Below are 23,703 nucleotides of genomic sequence, written 5' to 3' on the forward strand. Positions count from 1 at the left end.
TATTTGAGAGAGAGAATGAGAGATAGAGAGCACGAGAGGGAAGAGGGTCAGAGGGAGAAGCAGACTCCCCGCTGAGCAGGGAGCCCGATGTGGGACTCGATCCTGGGGCTCCAGGATCATGACCTGAGCCGAAGGCAGTCGCTTAACCAACTGAGCCACCCAGGCGCCCTATGTATAAAATTTTTAATGGGGAAATTTGATAAAAAATTTAATAGGTAAACTATTTCTGGAATTTGGAGTAATAATCTTTTTCTCACCACATTTAGGAAAGAAAAAAGTAATGGAGGAAAATAAGGAAGATGGTGCCAGATGACCTCTTAAAATGTGCAAGATTTTCTAAATAGTTTTCCTATTATTTGTCTTTGTGGTCTCTTAGCCTGTTAGCCAATATCAATAGTTCTTATCTAAGAAACGGGGGTGCCCTGGTTAGAAACTCCAGATATAATACCTGTTCCTTAAAACCATATGGTACATATTATGAATGTTTACAAATATCCTATTTCTCATGGCCTTGTGGCAGACTTGTACTTCTCTACCACTTTTGAAATATTTATAGTCATGGTACATGTTTCAGCCAATGAAATAAAAATGGACGTACCCTGTGGCATCTCCTGACCAAAATGTTAAGATATAGTACCTGGTTGTACTTTTTTTTTCCTGCCATAGCAGTTATGGGAAAAGATCCTGAGATGTGGCCTCTATAACCCTGAGTTAGCTAGTGACTATGGCAAGCAGAGCTCACCCATCACTTGCACTGGATAGGTAGACTGAGAAAACATTTAACCTTCATTTTATGAAGATACTGAAAGTGTAGGGTTATTGGTTATTGCCATGTGACCCAGCCTGTTCTGATACAAGCCCTATTAGTCAAATTTTATATATTAAATAAGATGAAAAACACTCATGACTTCTTAATAATTCTTAAGCCTTTACTTTTTTTCCTAAACTATAGTCACTTGATCTCAAACATCTCCAAAGAAGTCCATTATAATATCTCTATTGAGCTGAATTATCCATGAGGGTAGAAGGAGTTAAACTATATTTAATTAAGAAAAGTCAATGAAACAGACTGAGGTTCTCATCAAATGATTAAACTACTCCTCACTAATAATTTGTTCCTACAAAATAATAGAAAATACATCCAAAGGTCACTTGATTAACGTTGTGGGATATAAACTGATTGCATTATTGTTCAAATGAGGGAAAACAATGAAAGTGTCCTCTTCTCACCATTCCTGCAATGTGCTATGTCAAAATATTATAGAATGAAATCTCCTATCAGCTAATCAAAACACACTAGTACTCAGCAGACAACACTAAAAAAGCCACATATTAGAGAGTGGAGAAATGATGGTCATGAACACATTTGTAAATAATTGTAAGTGAAAGTGATATCTTGATTTTTCTAAAAACACAAATTGATAGAATAAATATTCTTTAAAGTTATAGAGTCAAATACTTTCAACTATTGATCCATGTTATTTGATAACAAGTTTTACTGGGAAATAATTTGGGGAATACCAATTTGAAAAACATGAGAAATAATCTTACTCGATTTTTTTCTATGATCATCCAGAAAAATCTCAGCAAGGTGGTATAACATATCCTCAATAATAAATTGCTCATTGATGCATTTTAGATCATTTCCATTGATTCAGCTAGAAGAGTGCAAGTGATAGTGATATTTTTTTAATGTTGAATCCAACAAACATGAATGGCTAACATATACAAAGTTTTCAGTCATATAGCAATGTAGGACGTGTTTTTACATTTTCTCTTTCCTATATTTTTCTTTATTCCTTTTCCTTCTTTAACTGAATTTTATTTTTTTATTTTTTAAAGATTTTACTTATTTTTTTGACAGAGAGAGACACAGCGAGAGGGGGAACACAAGCAGGGGGAGTGGGAGAGGGAGAAGCAGACTTCCTGCTGAGCAGGGAGCCCAAAGCGGGGCTCAATCCCAGGACCCTGGGATCATGACCTGAGCCGAAGGCAGAGGCTTAACGACTAAGCCATCCAGGTGTCCCTTTAATTGCATTTTAAATACCTCCCCCGTACATGGATTATATGAGTAGTTTAGGAAGAATTCTAAATTTTGATAGTTGATAGAAGAATGTCATTACATTGAATGAAACTAACTTTCCCTGGACCTTGTGTATCAGTAGCCTGTGAAAACAAACCATAACTTGTAATATCCACTTTGTTAATGTAACATTAAGTTTAGTTAAACTTTAGAAGGATTCAGGAAAACAAATTTTTCCCATATAACTGGACACTTCCCCTTTGAGATTATGGGGGATTGCTAAAGAAGGAAATCAAAGTCCCCATGAAATAATCTACCCCCGGGGCACCTTGGTGGTTCATTCATTAAGCATCTGCCTTGTGCTCAGGTCATGATCCCAGGGTCCAGGGATCAAGCCCCGCATCAGGCTCCCTACTCCGCGGGAAGTGTGCTTCTCCCTCTCCCACCACCCCCACCCCCGCTTGTGTTCCCTCTCTTGCTGTGTCTCTCTCTCTGTCAAATAAATAAATAAAAATCTAAAAAATAATCTACCCCCACATACCACATAATATCCTTTAGTCTCTGACCTAGAAATCCTCTATCTTTAAAGAAAGTATCTGCAATTTGATTTAAAAATAATATGCTCTGTTCAGAGCATAGATGTTGAACTAAAACAGACCATCTACTGAAGATGCTAAAACTTTTGGGAAAGGAAAGATAGTATCCAAAAAAATTTAAAGATGGTCTTTCTGATAAAATGCCCCAGGGCTAACTGTAGCATGTTCCTGACTAAATGTTTACTAGTTACTAAGCTAGATATCAATAGCAACTCGGTTTGTTGTTGTTGTTGTTGTTGTTGTTGTTGTTGCTAATGTAAATTTTAGCCTATCCTCTGAGCACTTACAGATGCCCCAGGGGATGAATCCTAAGATTTGTCTAAGTCAGTGATGATGGGTTCACTTGCCATTCACAAGTGATCAGGATAGTCCTCCTTTCAATAATCAGAGTATTGTGCATAGAAAAACTTAATCATCATTGGAAAGTTACACAGGTTCTAGAATTGTACCAAGGTGCTACAGAAAATGGTTCTAGTTTACCAGGTTTTAATCAGGGTGAACTTTGGCAAGTTTTTTTAACCTCCACTTGCCTCAGTGGATACTTGAAATGAGATATTTGTGATTAATTGGTATGTTTTTATAAGGTAAAATGAGATAATTCATACACAATAATGCTTAGATATATTCTTAGAACATGATAAGGAATTAATATTAGCTGTGTTATTACTGTTCAGAGGGTGGCATAGACCGAATGTATGTGTCTCCCAAGAATTCATATGTGGAAATTTACCACTGCCTTAATCTTAGACTTCCCAGCTACCAGAACTGTGAGAAATAAATTTATGTTGTTTATAAGCCAACCATTCTGTGGCATTTTGTTGCAGCATCCTAAACAAGACAGATGTAAGATAGGAACTTCTGTTAACTATCTTCCACTCCTGTGCAAATATTTGTGTGTGTGCAAAATGGAGGACACAAACCTGCCCACTGCTGATGGTCTCTCACTTATGATGGATAATTTTACATGAATAGCAGTTGCTATCTTGTCAAAAGAAAAAAAAAAAACATGCTTGACATCACACTTTCAAATATACTTAATGGCTTACACCTGCCTAGAGGATAAGTTTCAAGCTCTTTAGTCTGACTTCAAAATGCTCCAAAAGATGATTTCGACCAATGTTCTCAGTTGAAATTGCAATCTCTCCTCTCTATATCTGTCTCCACTAGCCAAAGTCAACTCATTTTTAGTCTCCCCAAATGATGTGTTACAACACCACAGCTACAAACATGTACTTGACTATGCACATTTTATATGACTAAATACATTTGCTCCCTAGCCCTGGAAAGTACTTTCTCTATTTTTACCATTGAAACAGCTTGAAAGCTTAAAAAAGTGTTCGGTAAAGAGCAAAGAAAGAAGGAAAGGCTATTATTAATAAATGTTTAGTTGAAATGAGTAGAGGAATAAGGCAGTAGCTCCGCACAGTAGGTTGTTATAAAATTAAGACTTTTTAGTTGTGGCTGGTTAGACTTAATTTAATGAAAGTGTTAAGCAATTACATTGGCTAAAATTAAAGAAAAAGTGGAAAGAAAAAGTTTTATAATCAAGAGAGTGGGGAAGAAAGTATAATACAGAGGTTAAGAAAATGGCATTGGAGCCAAATTGCTTGAATTCAAATCCCAGCTCTTCCTTTTACTAGCTATGCAATCTTGAGAAATTTTCTTAACCACATTGCGCTTTAGTTTCCCGATCTATATAATGGAGAACCAGATAGTAATCATTCTGTAAAGAATAAGTATGAAGATTAAACGGGTTATTACATGTAGATTTCAAAATTATCTCTGACCCCCCAAAAAAGTGTTCATTAAGTGTTATGGGATAAAAAGGAAACACTACAATATATTATTATGTTATCACTTATTTTTCAAAGTCTCCATCAAGATTAATTTCTCACCAAGACAAATCCTCAACTGCCTCTACATATTATTTGTACCTATTATTCGAATCTTTCTTGGGAGATGCAGTAGAAGGGGCTATCTAAACTATACTATGTAGTTATTTATGCATACATCCTAGACATTATAAGATCTCTAAAATCAGCAACTGTTGTGTATCTTTTTTCCATCATTGTCAATCAATAGGCATTTGTTAAGTGAATATAAATACAAAGATGTTATCTCACCTTTAATATGAAAATATGTTGCTATAATTTTCACGTCTTATTACTAACATTGCAACCATCAAATTATGTGTTTTGAATGAAATTTAGGGACATAGCAATAACATGTCCAAAATTTTAATTGAGGCATGATACTTTGTAATGTGATAATATTCTAAATATGCAATTAAATTAACAATGACCTCATTACCATTGTTTAGAATCAGCATTTTAAATTGTAGATACAAAAATTCAGCATCAATTTTAGAAAAGGTTATGAGATTGCAATCATACATTTTCAGAAATTCTGGAATAATTGATACAGTATAAGTACTTACAAATTAATGCTAAGCATGAAGTCTTTAAAAATTATGCTGAATTTCCTGTGTAAAAGGTGTAAATATAAAACTAAATTACTTTGGAAATTAAGCACCTATTCAATGACAAAATTTAAAGAAAATTAAGGTTATATTAATGCAGAAACATCATGCTTTTGGCTCTATTCTCAGTGGCCAAATTTTAAATTTATAAAGTAAAAAAGAGATTCAAATTTTGAAAGTAAGAAAAAAATTTGGTTAGAACTAGATAGATTTATATCTAGTTTTAAATAGATCTATTTAGATAGATCTATTTAGATAGATCTAAAAATCTAGATAGATTTATAGATCACTCATATCGGGCAGTGATATCAGGCATGTGTGTTTTGATTCTAGGAACACAGTCCTTGATCTTTTCAATAGCAAAGCCTCATTTTATAACAGAAAATTTGTGATGCAACCCTCGAAAGTTCTTTCTCTGAGATCAAATTTACAGATATTGTAAAGGACATGGATCATTAAATTATACTATACTTTCCTTATGATGTACTGCATAAGAAGTTTCTTACTCTACTTTGAAAGTTTGGTTTTTCCATCACAGATTGTTTGCTTTTACTTTGTGAGACTATGAAGTAATCAAGGTTCCCCAATCTATTTAGTTTCCCAGAGGGATTAAAATCAAACAATGCTGATTCTAACAAATACATAAGAATGATTTTTATATATTAACCTTGCTCTTGGTTTCATCTCACCCCTCTGTTATTTTCTCTTAACATAGCTATCTTTATTTGCATTTAATTTATTCTGTTATGTGTATCATGTTTTTAATGCTGCATTAATTTTTATTAGTTAAAAATTAAATACAAGTATAAATAAATGACCTTAATATTTTAACTTAGTTTGAATGCTATGATAAGTTCAAACACAAGGATCAGGAAATAAGAGAAAATTGCATTGGTCAAGACACAAGAAATTAGTGACATAAGTATGAGGACAAAAATAATAGACAAAATACTTATTTTTTCAAGAATCCCTCAAAATTTAAGATACTCAATACTAGTTTTACATACTTAAGATTTATATAGTAAAAATAAAATTATTTCTCTTCTGTTGAGTCACATTTATATTTGGGAAAAGCCTAAGGAAATTGACTATAGAAAAATTTTAGATTTTAAGCACATTAAAACAATAGATCAAAAAAGTAGAGTTTTTGAAGGCATTCAAGTTTCAGCATTTCATTTTGTTCTCCATTATTAATTGTATGGAAGATCTTTCATCATTGAATGGCTCAACCAGACATACCCTTAACTTACTAAGACAGTGAGTGACTGATAAAACTGTAATGGGAGACAGAGCTGAAGACCAAAAATGTGTGACTTTATAAAAATTCTTACTACTGGGGTTTCTTAGCTCAAAGACCAGAGAATTTTCATATAAAGCTAGTCTGCTAAAATGTGTCCTATGGCATTATTCAGTGTCTTCGGTGGGCTCCCATTCCCTTTCCTCCTTTATCCAAAATTATTTTGCCTTAACTTTTGAGTTGAGGTAGCTTTACAAAGAGCAACAGAATGCCAAATCGCCATCACTGTGGTTCACTGAGCTTAAATCCTAGTATGACATCATAGGATTGCTTTTCCCAAGGTTCTTATGCATGAAACAGTCTATTTGGGCTAAGCACACTCCATCATTTTTTAAGTTATGATCCCATATAATCATGTGAATTCTTTGCAGACACCAAGATAATATAATTTTCTATCTTTCTATCTATCTTTCTAAATGCTGTAAAGAAAGAAAGATCTTTCTATCTTTCTATGTTTTGAAATGTAGATAAATGTTGGAAATGAGTACTGCCTAATGTTTTTAAAATTTTGTTTTTATTTTGGGAGCAATATTATGAAACTATTTGATGTAGCTTCTTCAAAAATACACACTTTCCTCAAATAATTTAGATCTTTCACTTAGAATATTTTAAATTGTTGTTTGTCAAAACAAGTAGACAAAAACTCCAAGTAAACAAAACTTCCATGGAAGTGTATGGCTTAAAATTCTAGCAAATAGGCATAAACATCTGAAGACTCAGTCACATGAAAAGAAAACTCACTTTTTACTTTGATTTTCAAAATACACGTTGTTGGCATTTTTCTAAGAATCATACAGAAAGAGAAAGAAATGGAAATCATTCCATTAAAGAAAAAGACCAAAACTACTGCAAATTAACAATATATTATCATAACCTATAATGTAGGGGTGCCTGTGTGGCTCAGTCATTAAGCGTCTGCCTTCAGCTCAGGTCATGATCCCAGGGTCCTGGGATCGAGTCCCGCATCGGGCTCCCTGCTCTACAGGAAGCCTGCTTCTCCCTTTACCACTCCCCCTGCTTGTGTTCCCTTTCTCACTGTGTCTCTCTCTGTCAAATAAATAAATAAAATATTTTTTTAAAAATAACCTATAATGTAAAAAATTACAGTTCTAATGACTCTCTTTGTTGTCAAAGAACATAAATTAGTTTATATTAAGAATGACAGATGAAGAAACAAAAACTTGGACAGCTGAGTAAAGCCACAAAAATGTTTGAGTTATCTTATACAGGGTTGGAAGGGGAGAAAAACAGCTTCCTGAATGGAGAAAGACACAACATACAAATACCATACAGGGAAAATAATACATGAGTTGAATGTTAAAGTCATGGCTTACTGTTAGTTGCAGCAGGGACCAGGACAATTATATGGTAAGAATACAAGACCCTGATTTTCTTCTCTAAATATCAGAAACACATAGAAGGCCAGCACCTATTGCTTACATAAGAATGCCATTCTATCTTTTCCAGGTCACCATATAGATCATCTTCCAAATAAAAGATCCCGTATTCAATAGATTATGAGTTTCACGAGGCCTGGGCTGTTTCATCCATCACCGCACTTAGCATTGTGGCCTGTGAAGATGACTTCTTAATATATATATCAGTTTAGTTATTGAATATACATGACAAGTGAGAATTTCCAGAAATGAATGCCTCAGAAATGCTGCTGCCCTTGAGAAACATTTTCACTATTGATGTATATACATTACTTGCAGATCCCAGCCTAATTTTCTGGGTTAATATGGGGCTTAAAATTCCCCTTAACCACTGCAACTCTGATAAAAATGAATTCCACTTCCTATATGTTTCTAGATATGTCCATTCTCTGGTGTTACCAGTTTCCAAATACCTGTTTTGATGATGATGACAGAAATAAGGAAATTGCTACTTGCTGACTATTATAGATTAGGTATGTTATATACATTCCCTGATATGAGCCTCATCATAATGCTGTAAAATAGTGAGGACTCCCCCTATTAAACATATGAGAAAACTAAGATCTGAAAAACTAAATATCTAGTTTTAAAGTTTCTATTCCTTCTCGGTGGCAGAAATGTAAAGCAAACCAAGGCTTTTAACAGTCCAGAGTCCACTCTACAGAGATTTTTACTGTTATCTTGAAAAGTATTCTGCATTATATCAGAGCTGTAGGCACATGTTTAACTGTCAACAGATATTTTTAAATATACTGAACATATCTATAACACAAGTGACAGTTATTATGTCTCTATTATTTTTTAAATTACTTTTTTAAAATGTATTTGAAACCAACTTCCAAATTTCTAGTAACTTCTATGTGCTCATTTAAGTTAATCTCTTTAACATTCATAGGTTCCTAAAATAGGTAAAATAGGTAAAAATATTTTCAATTTCTGACATAAGAAACAACACACTCAGGTAATACATAGTAGGAAAGCAAATCAGCTCGCAGATCTTATGCCCTCAAAGACAAATCGCATGTCCTTTGCTCCATCATTCTAGATACTTTAATCAGGGCATTTTCAGCACTTTATCAGACAAATGGACTTTTCAGAACAAGATTAGGGTACATGAGAGGGTGACTGAGTCTTGGCCTGATCATTGATGGAATAGCCTACCTTTTCCAGGGAGAGAGGAAGCAGCAAGTGACCTGGACACTTGCAAATCTTTCCTTGTGGTTTGACAGTCTTTGAGGTATTAGTATAACCCCATTACAACGTAATTCATGCTTAACTTCCTTGTTTATTAAAAGGCACACTAAAAATGTTTTCCTCGTGACTGTCTAATAGAGCAGTTCACACAAAGGGACCAGACCCCTTTAGGTGAAATGATAGTGCTAAAGAAAGCAAGATGTGGTGCCCAAATAATGTTGCTCAGATAATAATGGCAAGTGTGGTGGAGAAACTAAGTCTGCTAAAATATTTCCTGAGATAATATTTTAAAATAACATCTTTGGAGGGTTCACTGGGTGGCTCAGTCGGTTAAGCAACTGACTCTTGATTTTGGCTTAGGTCATGATCTCAGGGTCATGAGATGGAGCCCCACTCAGACTCTGCACTGGGCGTGGAGCCTGCTTAAGATTCTCTTTCTCCTTCTCCCTCTGCCCCTCCACCCACACTGCTCATGTGCACATGCTCTCTAAATCAATCAGTCAATCAACAATGAAATACAATACAATACAATGCAATACAATAACATCTTTGGAAATCAGCTAAATTAAACCATAAAAGCCCCAATTTTCAAAAAGAATACTTAAGGCATGGTGTGGCCCATGACATTTTGATATTCAACAGTAAATTTATTTTTTATTTTTTTTTCCTTTTGCATAGAACAATTTGTCACTAACACTATTCTTTCTATGATTCCAGGAGTTACAATAAAACAATCTCTCATTTAGGAAAAAAAGAAGGCAATTTATTAGGTTTTCAAATATTAAAAAGGGAGACTAAAGATTTTAGCTTCAAAAGAAAAAATGTTAAAAGTAATGTTACAGGGAATTAAAAAAAAACAACACTGGACTCTGTTTTGATCTAGCATAGAAAATATTTTCATTTTTCAATTTGCAGCTCAGTATTATGTTTAAGCACTATATAGAAATGAAAAGAAGCATGACACTGAGTTATTTATGTGTTTTGTTCTCAATTCAAAATATTTTCCAGTTTTCATATTTAATTATTTTTTAAAAGATTTTATTTATTTATTTGAGAGAGAGAGAATAAGAGATAGAGAGCACAAGAGAGAAGAGGGTCAGCGGGAGAAGCAGACTCCTTGCCGAGGAGGGAGCCCGATGTGGGACTCGATCCCGGGACTCCAGGATCATGACCTGAGCCGAAGGCAGTCGCTTAACCAACTGAGCCACCCAGGCGCCCCCATATTTAATTATTTTTATACTGAGGTTTTATCAATAACCAGACCCATTATTAATTACCATATTTCTGAATATCATATCTCAGCATTTACACATGCATAAGTGTCTAATCAGGGCAAATGCACAGAATAAACGGCATTTTCTGTTTTCTAATGCCTTTTTGAGTTGGTTTCCAGAGTACTGAGCAAGGGAACATATAAACACAATGAATATCCTTCCACTAGCTTCACAATATATCCTTTCCAAGAATTACTTCTTTTCAACGCTACTAGTTGTTGTTTTGGGGTTTTGTTGTTTGTTTGTTTATTTGTTTTTGGCTGTTTGTTTTACTTCTAACCTTCATCTGAAATCACTCTTTCCTTGGAAGGCTTTGGTATAATTTACATATAGAAACATCTGGCTAAGCCTTCCATCCTCTGTCCCCTTCTCCAACTATTACCTCTAATTGCTCTTCCCAATTCCATGCTTTAGTAACACATTTTGACCAAGGTTTCAAGTAAGAGAATAAAGCTATATTCTGACAAAACAAGCTGCTGCTCTTCTTTCCATCAACTGTTTTCTTTACCACATTGTCATGGAAGGCATTCTTTTCCCAAGAATAAAACTTGGAAGATCGTTCTCATTCCTCATTGCTAATGTAGCTAATGGCAATTTCTTTTACTTTGTCAGAAGTGACAGTTCCCTCATTAGCCCTTTTGCTTATTTGTCCTGTCAAATATTTGATTCAGGTCACATGGCACCAATTGACTATATGACATCTACATCACTAACATAGAAGCCTTCCCCCAAAAGAATCTCACCTGTCAGATCAAAATAAACTCTGTCAACATTTGACAACATCATGTCCCTTCATTGATCATTGCTTTCCCTGAAACCTCTATGGAGTCTAAGATCTTTACTTTGGGCCATAAATATACTCAAACCATCAGAAAAATATAATACCTATTTTTAAATATAACACCCTTTTAATTTTTTCTTTAATTAATCTAAAATTCATCCTAGTACAACCTTAAATAATCTATGATTGATGACTCACATCTTAATAGGTTAATTCTTCCATCAAAAGATTTGACTTTTTGTAGACCGAGGTTTAGGTTCATTTAAAATACTATAATTTATGTGTAACTTTTACAAACAGTTTTATTAGTTTGCCCTGGGGTGTGTATATCAAAATGCCATTCTGAATATAGAATATTATTATGAATTTTAGAACGTTTAATTTAGGAATAGCATATCCATTTCACCTTGTCTGCCAACTGCTCTTAATTAGGAATGTTGGGAGCACTGAGTTGAGAAGGACTCTGGGGCCACATCACAACTCACTGGGAATAAATGTCATAGAAATGTCTATCAAAGGAGGGAGTGCGGAAAAGGCACGTGTCCCAGGCATTTCCAATCTAGACTTACAGCATAGGAATTCACTTTCACTTTTTATAGAATATTGTGTAGCCCAGCACCAGGCAGTTAGTTGTCTTTTTCAAATACTAGCAGATGGTGTTGATAAAATTCATCCTGCTTGTGAACAAACACAAAAACCGTTGCACCATACCCTCTAGGTTGATATGGCATTCGTTTTTCTTAATTAAACTATCATTGTTAGGAAGCAGCAGCAGAATTCTCTAAAAGCAAGCGTTTCATCAAGGAGAGACACTATGTAAACTCCAGGGAAAGCAATAAACAGATCATTACAGGTTTATCAGCCCCCTGCAAAGTTATAAATTAAAGAATCTGTATGCTATCAAGTGGCAAAGAGCAGAGGAGGGATGCCATGGTCTAAATAGTCTATCTTTTCTTTTGACAACCACACAAAATCCAAATACTCTATTCCCCTGTTCTTTAAGTTTTAAAAAAATGCTTATTGGGAGATAAATTGTTCCTTAGAAAATTAGATCATGGGGGTGCCTGGGTGGCTCAGTTGGTTAAGCGACTGCCTTTGGCTCAGGTCATGATCCCGGAGTCCTGGGATCGAGTCCCACATCGGGCCCCCCCTTTTCTGTGGGGAACCTGCTTCTCCCTCTGCCTCTGCCTGTCACTCTCCCTGCTTGTGCTCATTCTGTCTCTCTCTATGTCAAATAAATAAATAAAATCTTTAAAAAAAAAAGAAAATTAGATCATGGGCTCTATGGAGCCTGACTTCATAGACTCTACCTTTAGCCAGTGAATATTAGTAACACACCAGAACTATTTTTAAGGCTAGGAAAGAAAATTATTGCCCCATTGAAAATATTCTTGCTCTATACAGTTTTTATTGTTAGCCAGTCCTTTGTGAAAACTTCTCTTAAAGTGTTGTCCCTACCTGAACTTTCTTCCACTCAACTGAGAGAAATTAAGTTCATCCTTATCAAGGTACAGATACTGATATTAAAGCAATTATCACACATTATTGTAATTATCTGATTACATAATGATCAGACCCACTAGAACTGCCTTCTTAAAGGCAAGACCTGTTTTTTAATCATCTTTTGATTTTCAGTACACAAAATAAGGCTTTACACAGGATATGGCCCTAATAAATAGATGAGTGAATGAGTAAATTTATTCACTGGTATCACTGTTAAAGAGAAGAAAATGTAAGCTTAGCAAATTGAAGTTGAGCAGGCAGAATTTCCAAAAATAATGGGTATCATTTTTTTTTTATAGATAGAAATCATAGAGGTTAAAATGGGAGGCAAAGGAAATAAGCCTGAAGAAATATCGGGGTGAGAAATAGAGTAGACACTCTGGGAAAACAAACAAAACTGCAATGACAAGATAGAAGTATTGGTTTTAGGGTGATGTTTGTATTTCTATCTCTTCATCTTATTAGAGCTAAAAAATTAGTTTCCAAAATTAATATACTTTTTGCTCAAAGGCCCTAGTCAATAAGGGGCACATCCTTATCTTGGTTCCAAAGATTCTTATCTGAACTGAGATGAAGAAAGAACCCAACAACAGGATGTAACATTCAGGTAGTATTGGTAGTGCTCCACTGAAATCTTTTAAAAATGCTTCTTGGTTTTATGAACTTTAATAAGTCCTTTTGATTTTGGAAGTTTTATGCTTTGAAAGAGATTATAGTCTTTTGACTGATTCAAATGTAAAACTCCATTTCTTTTCTTATAATAAAATACTTCTGAAGATAGATGCAAATTATTTTGGTCAAGTGTCAAAAGGATAACAGCTTAGGCTTTGTAACTAAACGGAATGCGTTCAAATCTAGCATCCCACCACACCCCAAATTGAGAGAAATTTCTCCATGGACCCTAATATTTCTTCACATCTTGTAAGCAGAGATTCCAACTGTCCTTCTGCTCTTTGTACTAAACTATCTTTTCAAAGATGTCCATACAACAAATAGTCTTAGAGGACAGTGTCTTCCACCAGAGTAAAGGGCAAGTCTGCGCATAAACTTGGGGGGATAGAGATAGGGGTGCCCTCCACAGCAAAGGGCAGACAAGCTCATTTACAAAGGATTCCATTTCCCTAAGCTCATGGTTCTCCTATAATACCACCTATGATGTGTGCAGGTTCCTCACACTCCTCATATCAGTCTATGAAAATTAGGGCTTAGAGAACTGGCACAAATGTTAATATTCTGGCTGGTGACACTTCTGTGAATAATAAACTCTCCTCTGTTTCTGACCTTAAAAACTGGGGTCTTCTCTCATCACCCAAGAAACTGTGGCAGAGAAATTTGTTAACTTGCCAGTCGAGTAAAAATCTGACTCTTTATAGTTCTTGACATTTACTGAGTAAACTTGAGCAATTATTCCAAAATGTTTGCACTTCAGTTTTGTATTGTTATGAAATTTAAAGGTGACTATACTTATAAATTTCTTAGTATGCTATAGCATCCAAATGGTGTTAGAAGTGTCCAAATAAATGGTAGCTAATAGTAGTCAGACATAGCGGCAGTCAAAGCAGCAGTGAGGAGAAGCTGCAGTAACAGCAAAGGTAGCTACCAACGCTGAAAGAATGCCAATGCGTGGCGGATATTTTATTAAGTGGCAGGTATAGGTTTTCTTCCTTAATCTTTTTTTTTTTCAGCAACATCTTGACAACAAATGGAATAGACGTTGTTGTTGTTTTCTCTCTCATTGGTTAAGTGAGATAAATGAATCTCAAAGAGTTGATATGATTTGCCAGGAGTCACTCCCACGGCCATTGTCAAAGCAGAGATAAGAAGCCAACTGTGTCTGATTTTCAAGGGACTTTCCTGCATGTACTTGCAGCCACATGTTGGAGAGGAAGCTTCAAAGTAACTGAGATCAGCACTTGGACATCCCTACCTCCCATTCACTCAGGAAGCAAATGCCAAAAGATCAAAGAGATACAACTCATTTACCTTTCTCTTTGTTAGAAAAGTAAGCTCACAGAAAACGATAAAGATCTCTAAAATTTCTGTGGGCAAGATTCATCCATGAATTCAGCTTCCATTGAACATGTCCTATTTTTCAGACACTGTACTGTACTTTGTCCACTTTAAAGTATTATTGTTTTCTCCATAATACAAATAATCTTTATCAATATCAATTAAGTAAACTATATAGCATTCTTATTTCACAAATTCCCAAGGTAAGTTTTCCACCAGATATCTTTAAAAGATTCACAGATTCAGTCAATACTTCAAAATGTAAATGAAATTATGACTTTGACAGACTAAATTTCTAAACATCATAAACTTCATGTTTTTCTAATATAAATACAAAGACATTTATGTACAATGCATAAATATGTATATAGAGATACAGTGTACTGTTTCATTTCACAAGTAATGTCTTATTTTGACAAATATTTTTTCTGAACTTGTCATGTAGTATACATATACACAAAAATAGATATTTCTTTTAATCTTCAAATTTTTTAAAAGGAATCAGCACAAAATGCCAAGCATATTTTGCAAATATACTGTCAGATTACAACTCTTACTTTTAAAATGTTTTCATCACGTCAAACAAATATTCAATCAGCATAAAAATAAATATTTTTTCTTTACCTCTGCAGATGGGAACGGGAAAATCCCATGAGGCTGTATTCACTGAATTGGCTATACAGGTGAGTTGAGGGTGGCCATCAAGAATATACCCAGTTACACAGCTGTAGCGGATCTTGTCCCCAACTTCAAACCGTGTACCATATAATACACCTTTGGGTGGAACTCCTGGGTTTCCACAAGAGCTACTCTGCAATTCTATAAAAGGGGGAGAAAAGGAGAATTTACAGTTATTTTAATGTTTTAGATTTTAAAAAGTATATGTAGATACAGATGTGTCTTTTCCTGTCAAAAAGTGTCACAATAAAAGGAAACGTCTTCCTTCTCAAAACATGTAACACAGAAGTATGGGAAAGGAACTAAATTTTACCAAGAAAGTATTAGGTTTCATTCTTTGTATTAGAAAAATTTAAATATTTTATATTATTTAATCTTTCTAGCAATTTTTAAAATCAACATTACTATTTTACAGACATAAAGCTAAGAATAATACCATTTACATGACTTCTTCAAAGTTACATTCTACTAACATAGTAATAAGCAAATCAAGTTTTATTAATATGTTCCTATTACTTTGATGCATCTGCTTAACTCTAAACTAGAATCATTTCTCTGACAACATATGTATACATTTTGGGTGGAAAGTTTTTTTCCACTTAAATAAGAAAAATACAGTGTAGTAATGAAATGGAAATATTTTTGAAGTTGGAGAGATTGGGCTAGAATTCCCAATTTATTTAACCTGAAAATATAATAATAAGAAGTGCATACAGTTGTGAAGTTTTAAATAGATCAGTATGTTAGGATATGGTACATACTGCCTTATTTTATTAGTTAATACTAAAAGTACACAAGTATACAAATGTAAGAGATTTTTAAAAATAATATTCATTTCAGAGAAAAATCCATTTTCACTGTAAATGAAAAGAAATGGAAAGAAAATCTATAGAAATAGCAAAACTTACAAAACTTAATGAAGTTAAAAAAGTTATTTTCCCAGTATTATTTTCTAAATTTTCTATCTTTATATTATTTCATACTGTAAATATTTGTCAATACAAATACAAACTAATGAATTACTGAGCTAAAAGCTATTCAAGTTTGAGTAGGCAATAGTTTAGTTAATGGTATTATACAAACGTTAATTTCCTACTTTTGACAATTATGCTATGGTTACATAAGTAGCTAATATTATGGGAAGCTGGATGAGTATAGGGGAACTCTGTACTATTTTCACAACGGAACTGAAAGTCTGAAATTATTGAAAAATAAAAAGCTAAAAAACCACTGCAACACAAAAATGAAGTATGTTTCCATTTTGCCTTGATATTCATCCCATTTATGTAGTTAGTAAGATCCATGCAATGTTATTTAATATTAAGCCAAATACCTATAAGCCACTATAATGTGGAAAATATCAATGGCAGTAAGGAAAAATATCAATATAGAGAGGTAATTTTACAAAAACAATGGCCATTTATAAATAAGAAGTGTATACGGAGCTGAAATTTTGTATTTTTACCCATAATAGGTGTATAGTACTTTTGGGAGTGTTTCCTAAGTGAACGTGATTTTTTTCTGTATAAACGTTTCAAAGATAGTGAAAGAAAAATTAGTGATAAATTTCAAATGAAGTCAGTTTAATCAGTGAAAAATATATTGAGGATATATAGAACTTCAGTTACATATATGAGAAATAAAGTATTTACTTTTAGTTTAGGACAATTACTTTAAAGTATGAAATCTAAAGCAATAAATAAACTTGACTAATATTAATTACATATCAATCGTTTCTATAAATAACAGTCAATTTCCTTAAGCTTCCTTGGCATTTAAAGATACAGCATAATATCTTTAAAATATTGTAAATATCAGTAGACAAGTTTAATGATCTCTAATATTTCACTTCTCCAAACATACAAGTTCATTTTCAGCAAAATTTAAAACATATTTATTATCTGTGAATTTTGGGTAATTCTTTAAAAGTACTTTTGAAATGTACAGTTTATTTTGAAATATTTTTTCCTTTGGAAAATTCATTTCATTGAAAGATGAGATGTTTACTGCAAGAGATGATGAGGTTAGTAAGTTTTGATAAAATGAATTAGCATTCAATCCCTTCAATATAGTAATAACAAAGGAAATTCTTTTAATGAAACTACCACTTGTGGCCTTAGAATCAATCCACTCCTTTCCCTCTCACCTCCTAAAAAATAATTAAGGTCAGGACTTCAATTATCATAGTTATATATCTAGGAGAAAAAGCAGTTTTCAAATTGTTTCACAGGAAGCAGCTGGTGGAGGAATGAAGGGAAAGAGAGAAGAAAACTCTAAATACTTCTTATACTCAGATTTAACTTTGATTTAAATGAACAAATAAACATTACCCAGAACAAAGCAAAAATGGAAAACATAGGAAGTGAGTCAATGAATGAATAACAACACAAGTTGGAATCTTAATACATTACCTAATCTATTGCCTGCCTTGTGGCTGATTTATTTCTAAATCAACAGACAGATAAGAAGTCAGGCTGTTTCAAAATAAAACTCAAAAAAGAAAATTCTAAAACATATCTGGTTCTCACCTTCAGGAAATTCCTACTTTGGATTGCCCTTGTTTTTTGACTTTCATAAATAAGAACTACCCATCATTGTCTATAGAATGAGTAACCCATGAAGATAGTTATAAAGATCTTTCACATTCAGGTTTAAGAGATCCCAATTCTATAGCTACTGTGCATGGATTCAATTTTTTGTCCTCTCCCAATCCTTTAATTTGGGACTTGTCCCTAAACTATGTCCATTTTAAGACAAAGAGCGAAAGATGTGTTATTAACTGAAAGAATTATATAATCCACCACCAAAAAATGCTATATTCTGATTCACTTTTTAGTCTTGAGTTTTTAAAAAATAGTGCTTCATATTTGAACTTTTTAAATTAATTTGTTAATATGACAGTCTAGAACTAGCTAAGTTAGGCTAATTTTTAGGCATTGTTACTACCAGCTATCAAGAGTTTGAGTTGCAGGGGAAAATAAAGACACAGTCTACCATGTTCAGTAAAGCAGATTATAAACTAATCATTAATATACATGGTATTTACAATAAGTGGTGATTTTGTTTATTATAAAATAATTCTTAAGGAAAAATAGATATTTAAGCAATAAAGTATTTTCATGTTCATTCATCAAATGTATCTACAAGATAACAACACCCTGCTCATCACTTCCCTGTGTTTCTGAACAAAATAATTACATCCAAAAGGCATAATTACCAGACTCAGTTATCATCTTTCACCAACAAATGACACTAAAATACACACTGAAAAGTTTCAGTGATTAAAATAAAACAATTATAGAACCTGACATATTCTCATCTGATATTCCATAAGGCAAAGATTAAAAAATGGGATTGGAGTGTTCTGGAGAGAGTACTTTAAAGTTATTGTCATGATACTATCGTTTGAGTACTGATCAATTTTTTAAAGCAAAAGTTGTACTGCAGCCTTATTTGAATTTATTCTTGGGATCTGTGCCATGAGATTGTGTTTGTGGATGTAAAAGAAATATTAGGGGCACCTGGGTGGCTCAGTCGTTAAGCATCTGCCTTCAGCTCAGGTCATGATCCCAGGGTCCTGGGATGGAGCCTCGCATCAGGCTCCCTGCTCAGCGGGAAGCCTGCTTCTCCCTCTCCCACTCCCCCCGCTTGTGTTCCCTCTCTCGCTGCGTCTCTCTCTGCCAAATAAATAGATAAAATCTTTTAAAAAATTAAAAAAAAAAAAGAATCAAGGGTTCGCCTGGGTGGCTCAGTTGGTTAAGCATCCGCCTTGGCTCAGGTCATGATCCTGGTGTCCTAGATTGAGTCCCACATCCGGGTCCCAGCTCAGCAGGGAACCTGCTTCTCCCTCTGCCTCTGCCCCCTTCCCCCATTTGTGCTCTCTCTCTAGCTTGCTCTCTCTCTCAAATAAATACATAAAATCTTTAAAAAAAAGAAATATTCAAGTAAATAGTTTAGTGAATTGAGAAAATTACTGGAAAACGAGTCTGAAGACTTTACACTCAAAAAATGTTTCCGAAAACGTCAGATACCATTGATATAAGTTTACTGTTCTGTCCAAATGATGAAGTCAAATTAAACTTCATCTGTTTTTTGCTAGAAATATATGTATTTTATGTATTTTATCCTCTCTTCTCAGAGATTTAAAGTTATCAGCAAAGAATATGAAGGCATTTTGGCAACATAAACCATGCTAAAGTGTATGGGATTATTGATACAGCAAAAAATTACTTGAAGAAGATCCAAGATAAATAAAAATCCAAATGGAGGTAGGAAGTTATTGACACTCTTCTATATTAGTTGAAAGGAAATATAACTATAAATTATTTAGTAAATAATTTATTCATCAGAAGCTCTTGAGGGTTATGGTTAACACCACCTCCCTTGCCTTCTACGAGTTTACAATTTGAAAAAGTTAATAGCCTTAATTGTTGAGATCAGCTGTGAGTCACCCTCTTTTCTAGGCACTTAGGCATTCATATTCCCACTTACATCTCACAAATTACCCAATGCCATATATAATTTTCCCTGTTGTACAGAAAGAGAAACTGAGACTCAGATAGATTAAGTAACTTTCCCAAAATCACCCAACTAATAGATCTGTAGTTTCAGCCTTGATGTCTCTAATGTTAAAAAAAAAAAGCCTTAGATTATTTCACAATTGCATATTGTTGTCCATGAAAAACAGATATTCATTTCAAGTGTTCATTAAGCAGCCAATATGGACAGTACTCTAAGGATATAGCTTTGTAAATGACAAACATGGTCCTGCCCTCATGGAATTTATCAACTTGGTATTGACCAACTCAATAAACAAGTAATTACATAACATTAATTAGAATATGACAAGCAGGATAAAGGAAGCATACAAGCTCTAATGAAAGTATATAATTAAGAAAACTTAGTCTTGATTAAGAGGAGGTCTGAGAAGAATTTCCTCCTAAAATCAGGTTTAATCTGAGATCTGAAATAGGATAAGGAGTGAGCTGGATTAAAAAAAAAAAAAAAGAGTTAAGTAGGTTCAAGATTTGGAAATGTGAGAATCAAAATACTGTAATAGTTCTTAGATTTGGCAAGGTTTTATGGGTGTGGTAGGGAATAAACTGAATTGGAAAAAGTATTCCAAAAGGGCTGGCCGAAGACAGGTTCATGTAGTGAATACATGACCTATGCATAGGTTCATGATTAGAAAAAGGAACTATTTCTGTCATTAAATGTTTTGGAAGGTGATACTATAAGCTCTAGAGAAGGGAATGATTCAGTGTGAATAACTAAGATCTATTCTAAATGTACATATGAACAGAGATTTTCATAAGTATGTATGATATGTACCTTGTGAGTTTACTAATTGGATAGTAATTCAATCTTGAAGATGATTAATTGGTAAATAGGACTATGAAAATTAATTTTAAAAAAATAAGAGGAAAGAATACTGTATGCATGCTCTTTGTATATAATAATATCAACTTTATAAGCTTGTTAATATGACTATATAAAATAATATATGGAAGTCATTTATATGCTGAACAAGCACACAATACATGGCAGGTATTATTATTAGCTCAACAAATTGCAGGTTTATTTTTATTATCATCAATTTTGCATTTGAGACATCTAAATTAGGTGTGATTAGGTTATGATCTACTAGAGGTAGGGCTGTCTTCAATAAATGCTAATTAGCTACATTAGATCATTCCTGATGTCTTTAAAATTAGTCAAAACACAGTAAACAAACAAAACAAAGTTTCAAATACTTTTGAAAAAAATTTAAATCCTGAAAGAGAGTATATATCAAGGATTATAAGAGAAGAGAGTTTTTATCACATTTTCCTTGGAGAAATTCAGTAAAACTCTGCTAGGAAATTTAGAAAAAGAGGAGTGATTTATACTAATAAACACTTTACGATAACCTTGGCTTTTAAAAAATCCCCAATTTGTTAGGAGCACATGGATAATTGTGAAAGGCAAGATATTTAGCAAAATATCAAGAAGAAAACCTGACCTTGAAAATTGGAATGAAAATCGAATGAAAGGATAACGGATACCGTGACTACAGAATTGCATAATTATTCAGTCAAATAGATGAAGCATGATCCTGCTGAGATCAATTAACAATGCTTTAAAACACTGTAAAATTATATCTACTAAGAGAAGTAAAATCAGGTTGTTTGTACTTATTACAGAAAATTAATCTCAGGTTTTATTTCCCAGATGATTAAAAATAATTTAGGGGAACATAACATCAAGTTGAACCACCTAGTACCTCTCATCCTGAGACTTCAAAAGCACTTAACCAACTAATATATTTTCCAACTTTTTTAGTGGTACAAAATGTGCTTTTATTAAAGATACTAAACCATTTCATTCATACTGGATATAAATGGTGTCATTTGAGACTTCACCTGGAGACTGGATGAGCGAACACTGTGAATATTTTGAATCAGCTATTGCATCAGGATAGTTCCATGAACTTTTACTTCCGTATATATGACCAAATGATTTTTTTTCTTTAATTTGCTTCCTCACTAGACTGTGAGCATCTTGAGAATAAGGGCTCTGATTCAACTTTATGTATTAAGAATTTAGCACATTTTGTGGTATGCTGTTGACAAGCAAAAAAGGATTGCTCAGTTAATTGAGTTATTTCCTCTAATAGAAAAACATAAGACGATCATCACACAGAGTTTGTAGAAGTAAATGTCTAGAGACAAAATAGAGTGGAACCAGTAGACTAGAAGAGAGCTAGCTATAGGCACTGGGCCACATTGGCTGCATGTGATTTTATAGATCAAATTATATAATTGTGCCATTTAAATCTGGTTTTTGTATGAAAAATTCATTAACTTCTCTAAACCAGTTCTTAAGCATGAACATAGTTCTTAAGCTGTTGGTCATGCCACAGTCCTCACTGGGATGCTGGAAATGGAGCAAACAGTAGGCCACATTTGCCATTGTAAAAGTTATCCTGAAGCTTCAAAGAGGTTCAGATTTGGCAATCAAAAGGACAAATACTCATTATTTTTTATCATTTTTATTGTTATTATTTTAACTTAATGAAAAAGATTCAAACAAACTATTGACTGCTGGGGAAGAACTGAGAGGAAACCGACACCATCTCAGTTCATCTGCCTGAGAAAACAGATTACTACATTGATTTGGCTGGGATGAGGGGAGAATGCACACAGATTACAATGCATTTTAAACAGCAACAGAAGAAAAATTCATTGTCACTATTTTTTTTTAATTAAAGTAAATCCTCGGGTGGGCTGATTATATTTCCAAGGGAAGGAAGTGTGAAGCAGTGAAACTGTGTAAAACCAAACACATAAAAATTTATGTCATCTAGGTAACATCATTCTATTTTGATATTGGTGTATAGGGCCCAAAGGTAACATACATAAAAGTTTTCAGAGTCAAATCAAGAATAATGGTCAGATACAATGGAGAAAATCCACTGCACAATGCCCAAGACTAGCAGTTGCTGGATATGGAATTTGGATCTGTGAATAAGAGGCAATTAACATTCTTTCAATTTCAAATATCTGTGTTTTTTGTTTTTTGTTTTACAAAACAAATTTTACCACCTAAACTGAACTGATGAAAAACAATACATATTTTTATTTTGTAAACTAACTACCAATGTATTAAAATAGGTGGGTGGAAATGTCATGATACATATAAAAAAATTATTATTATTTAAACCCAGCTATAGCCGTTGTAACTACCAGAATTTTAACAAAGCAAAAGAAATAAAAATATAGAATGGCAGCATATTAGCAACCATCCTCACTTTAAAGTTTCTAAAAATGGAATGATGCTGCATCTATATGAGTAGCATTTGAGAAATTGATTCAGAATAATAGAAAAACATGAATAGACTCTCCTATGACAGAACTGGGACAAGTATCTGTATTAAGACTTTTGGATAATTTAATTCTTTAAAAAGATGTGTTAAGCTGATTATGGATAATTTACTGGATTACATATTCATCCAATATGAGTGAGAGATGCCACTGTGTTTCAGCAATTAATCAATCACCAAATAATTACTGAAGCCTGAAGTATAAATGTTAAAGCGATATAAAAGATAGGACACTGTGCCTGTCTTTTGGAACTTATAACTCAGTTGGAAACATAAAACATGTATAGCATGACCTTCTGGCAATTAAATAATAAAATGGACTCTGTAGCTGAATTTTTAAAAGTTACTTATTATATATTTATACAAAAGGAAGAATACTGTATGAAATAAAGCAGAAGGATTTTAGTTGGAGAGGAGTCAAGAGAAGAGTCAAATAAATCATATGAATAAAGGCAAGAAAGAGAAATGTACAAGATACGGTCAAGGGTCATATGCAAAATAAATGGTCTAAGTGGAATACCATACATATGAGGAAACACAGAATGAAACTTAAGAAATGAATTTTAGGGTG

General features: G+C 33.5%; 1 protein-coding gene across 5 annotated transcripts in view; it reads right to left on the reverse strand.

Moving 5' to 3' along the window:
* CSMD3 (CUB and Sushi multiple domains 3) overlaps positions 1-23,703 on the reverse strand; it is a 1,170,304-nt gene that overhangs the window by 892,853 nt on the left and 253,748 nt on the right. For all 5 annotated transcript variants that reach the window (XM_025871014.2, XM_073893120.1, XM_073893119.1 and 2 more), the window contains exon 4: positions 15,218-15,412. In XM_025871014.2, the coding sequence (XP_025726799.1) occupies positions 15,218-15,412 (195 nt within the window). The remainder of the gene's footprint in view (positions 1-15,217; positions 15,413-23,703) is intronic.

This window comes from Callorhinus ursinus, unplaced genomic scaffold (assembly GCF_003265705.2).
Source record: "Callorhinus ursinus isolate GAN/ISIS: 27379988/994484 unplaced genomic scaffold, GSC_fseal_2.0 scaffold5, whole genome shotgun sequence".
NCBI lineage: Eukaryota > Metazoa > Chordata > Mammalia > Carnivora > Otariidae > Callorhinus > Callorhinus ursinus.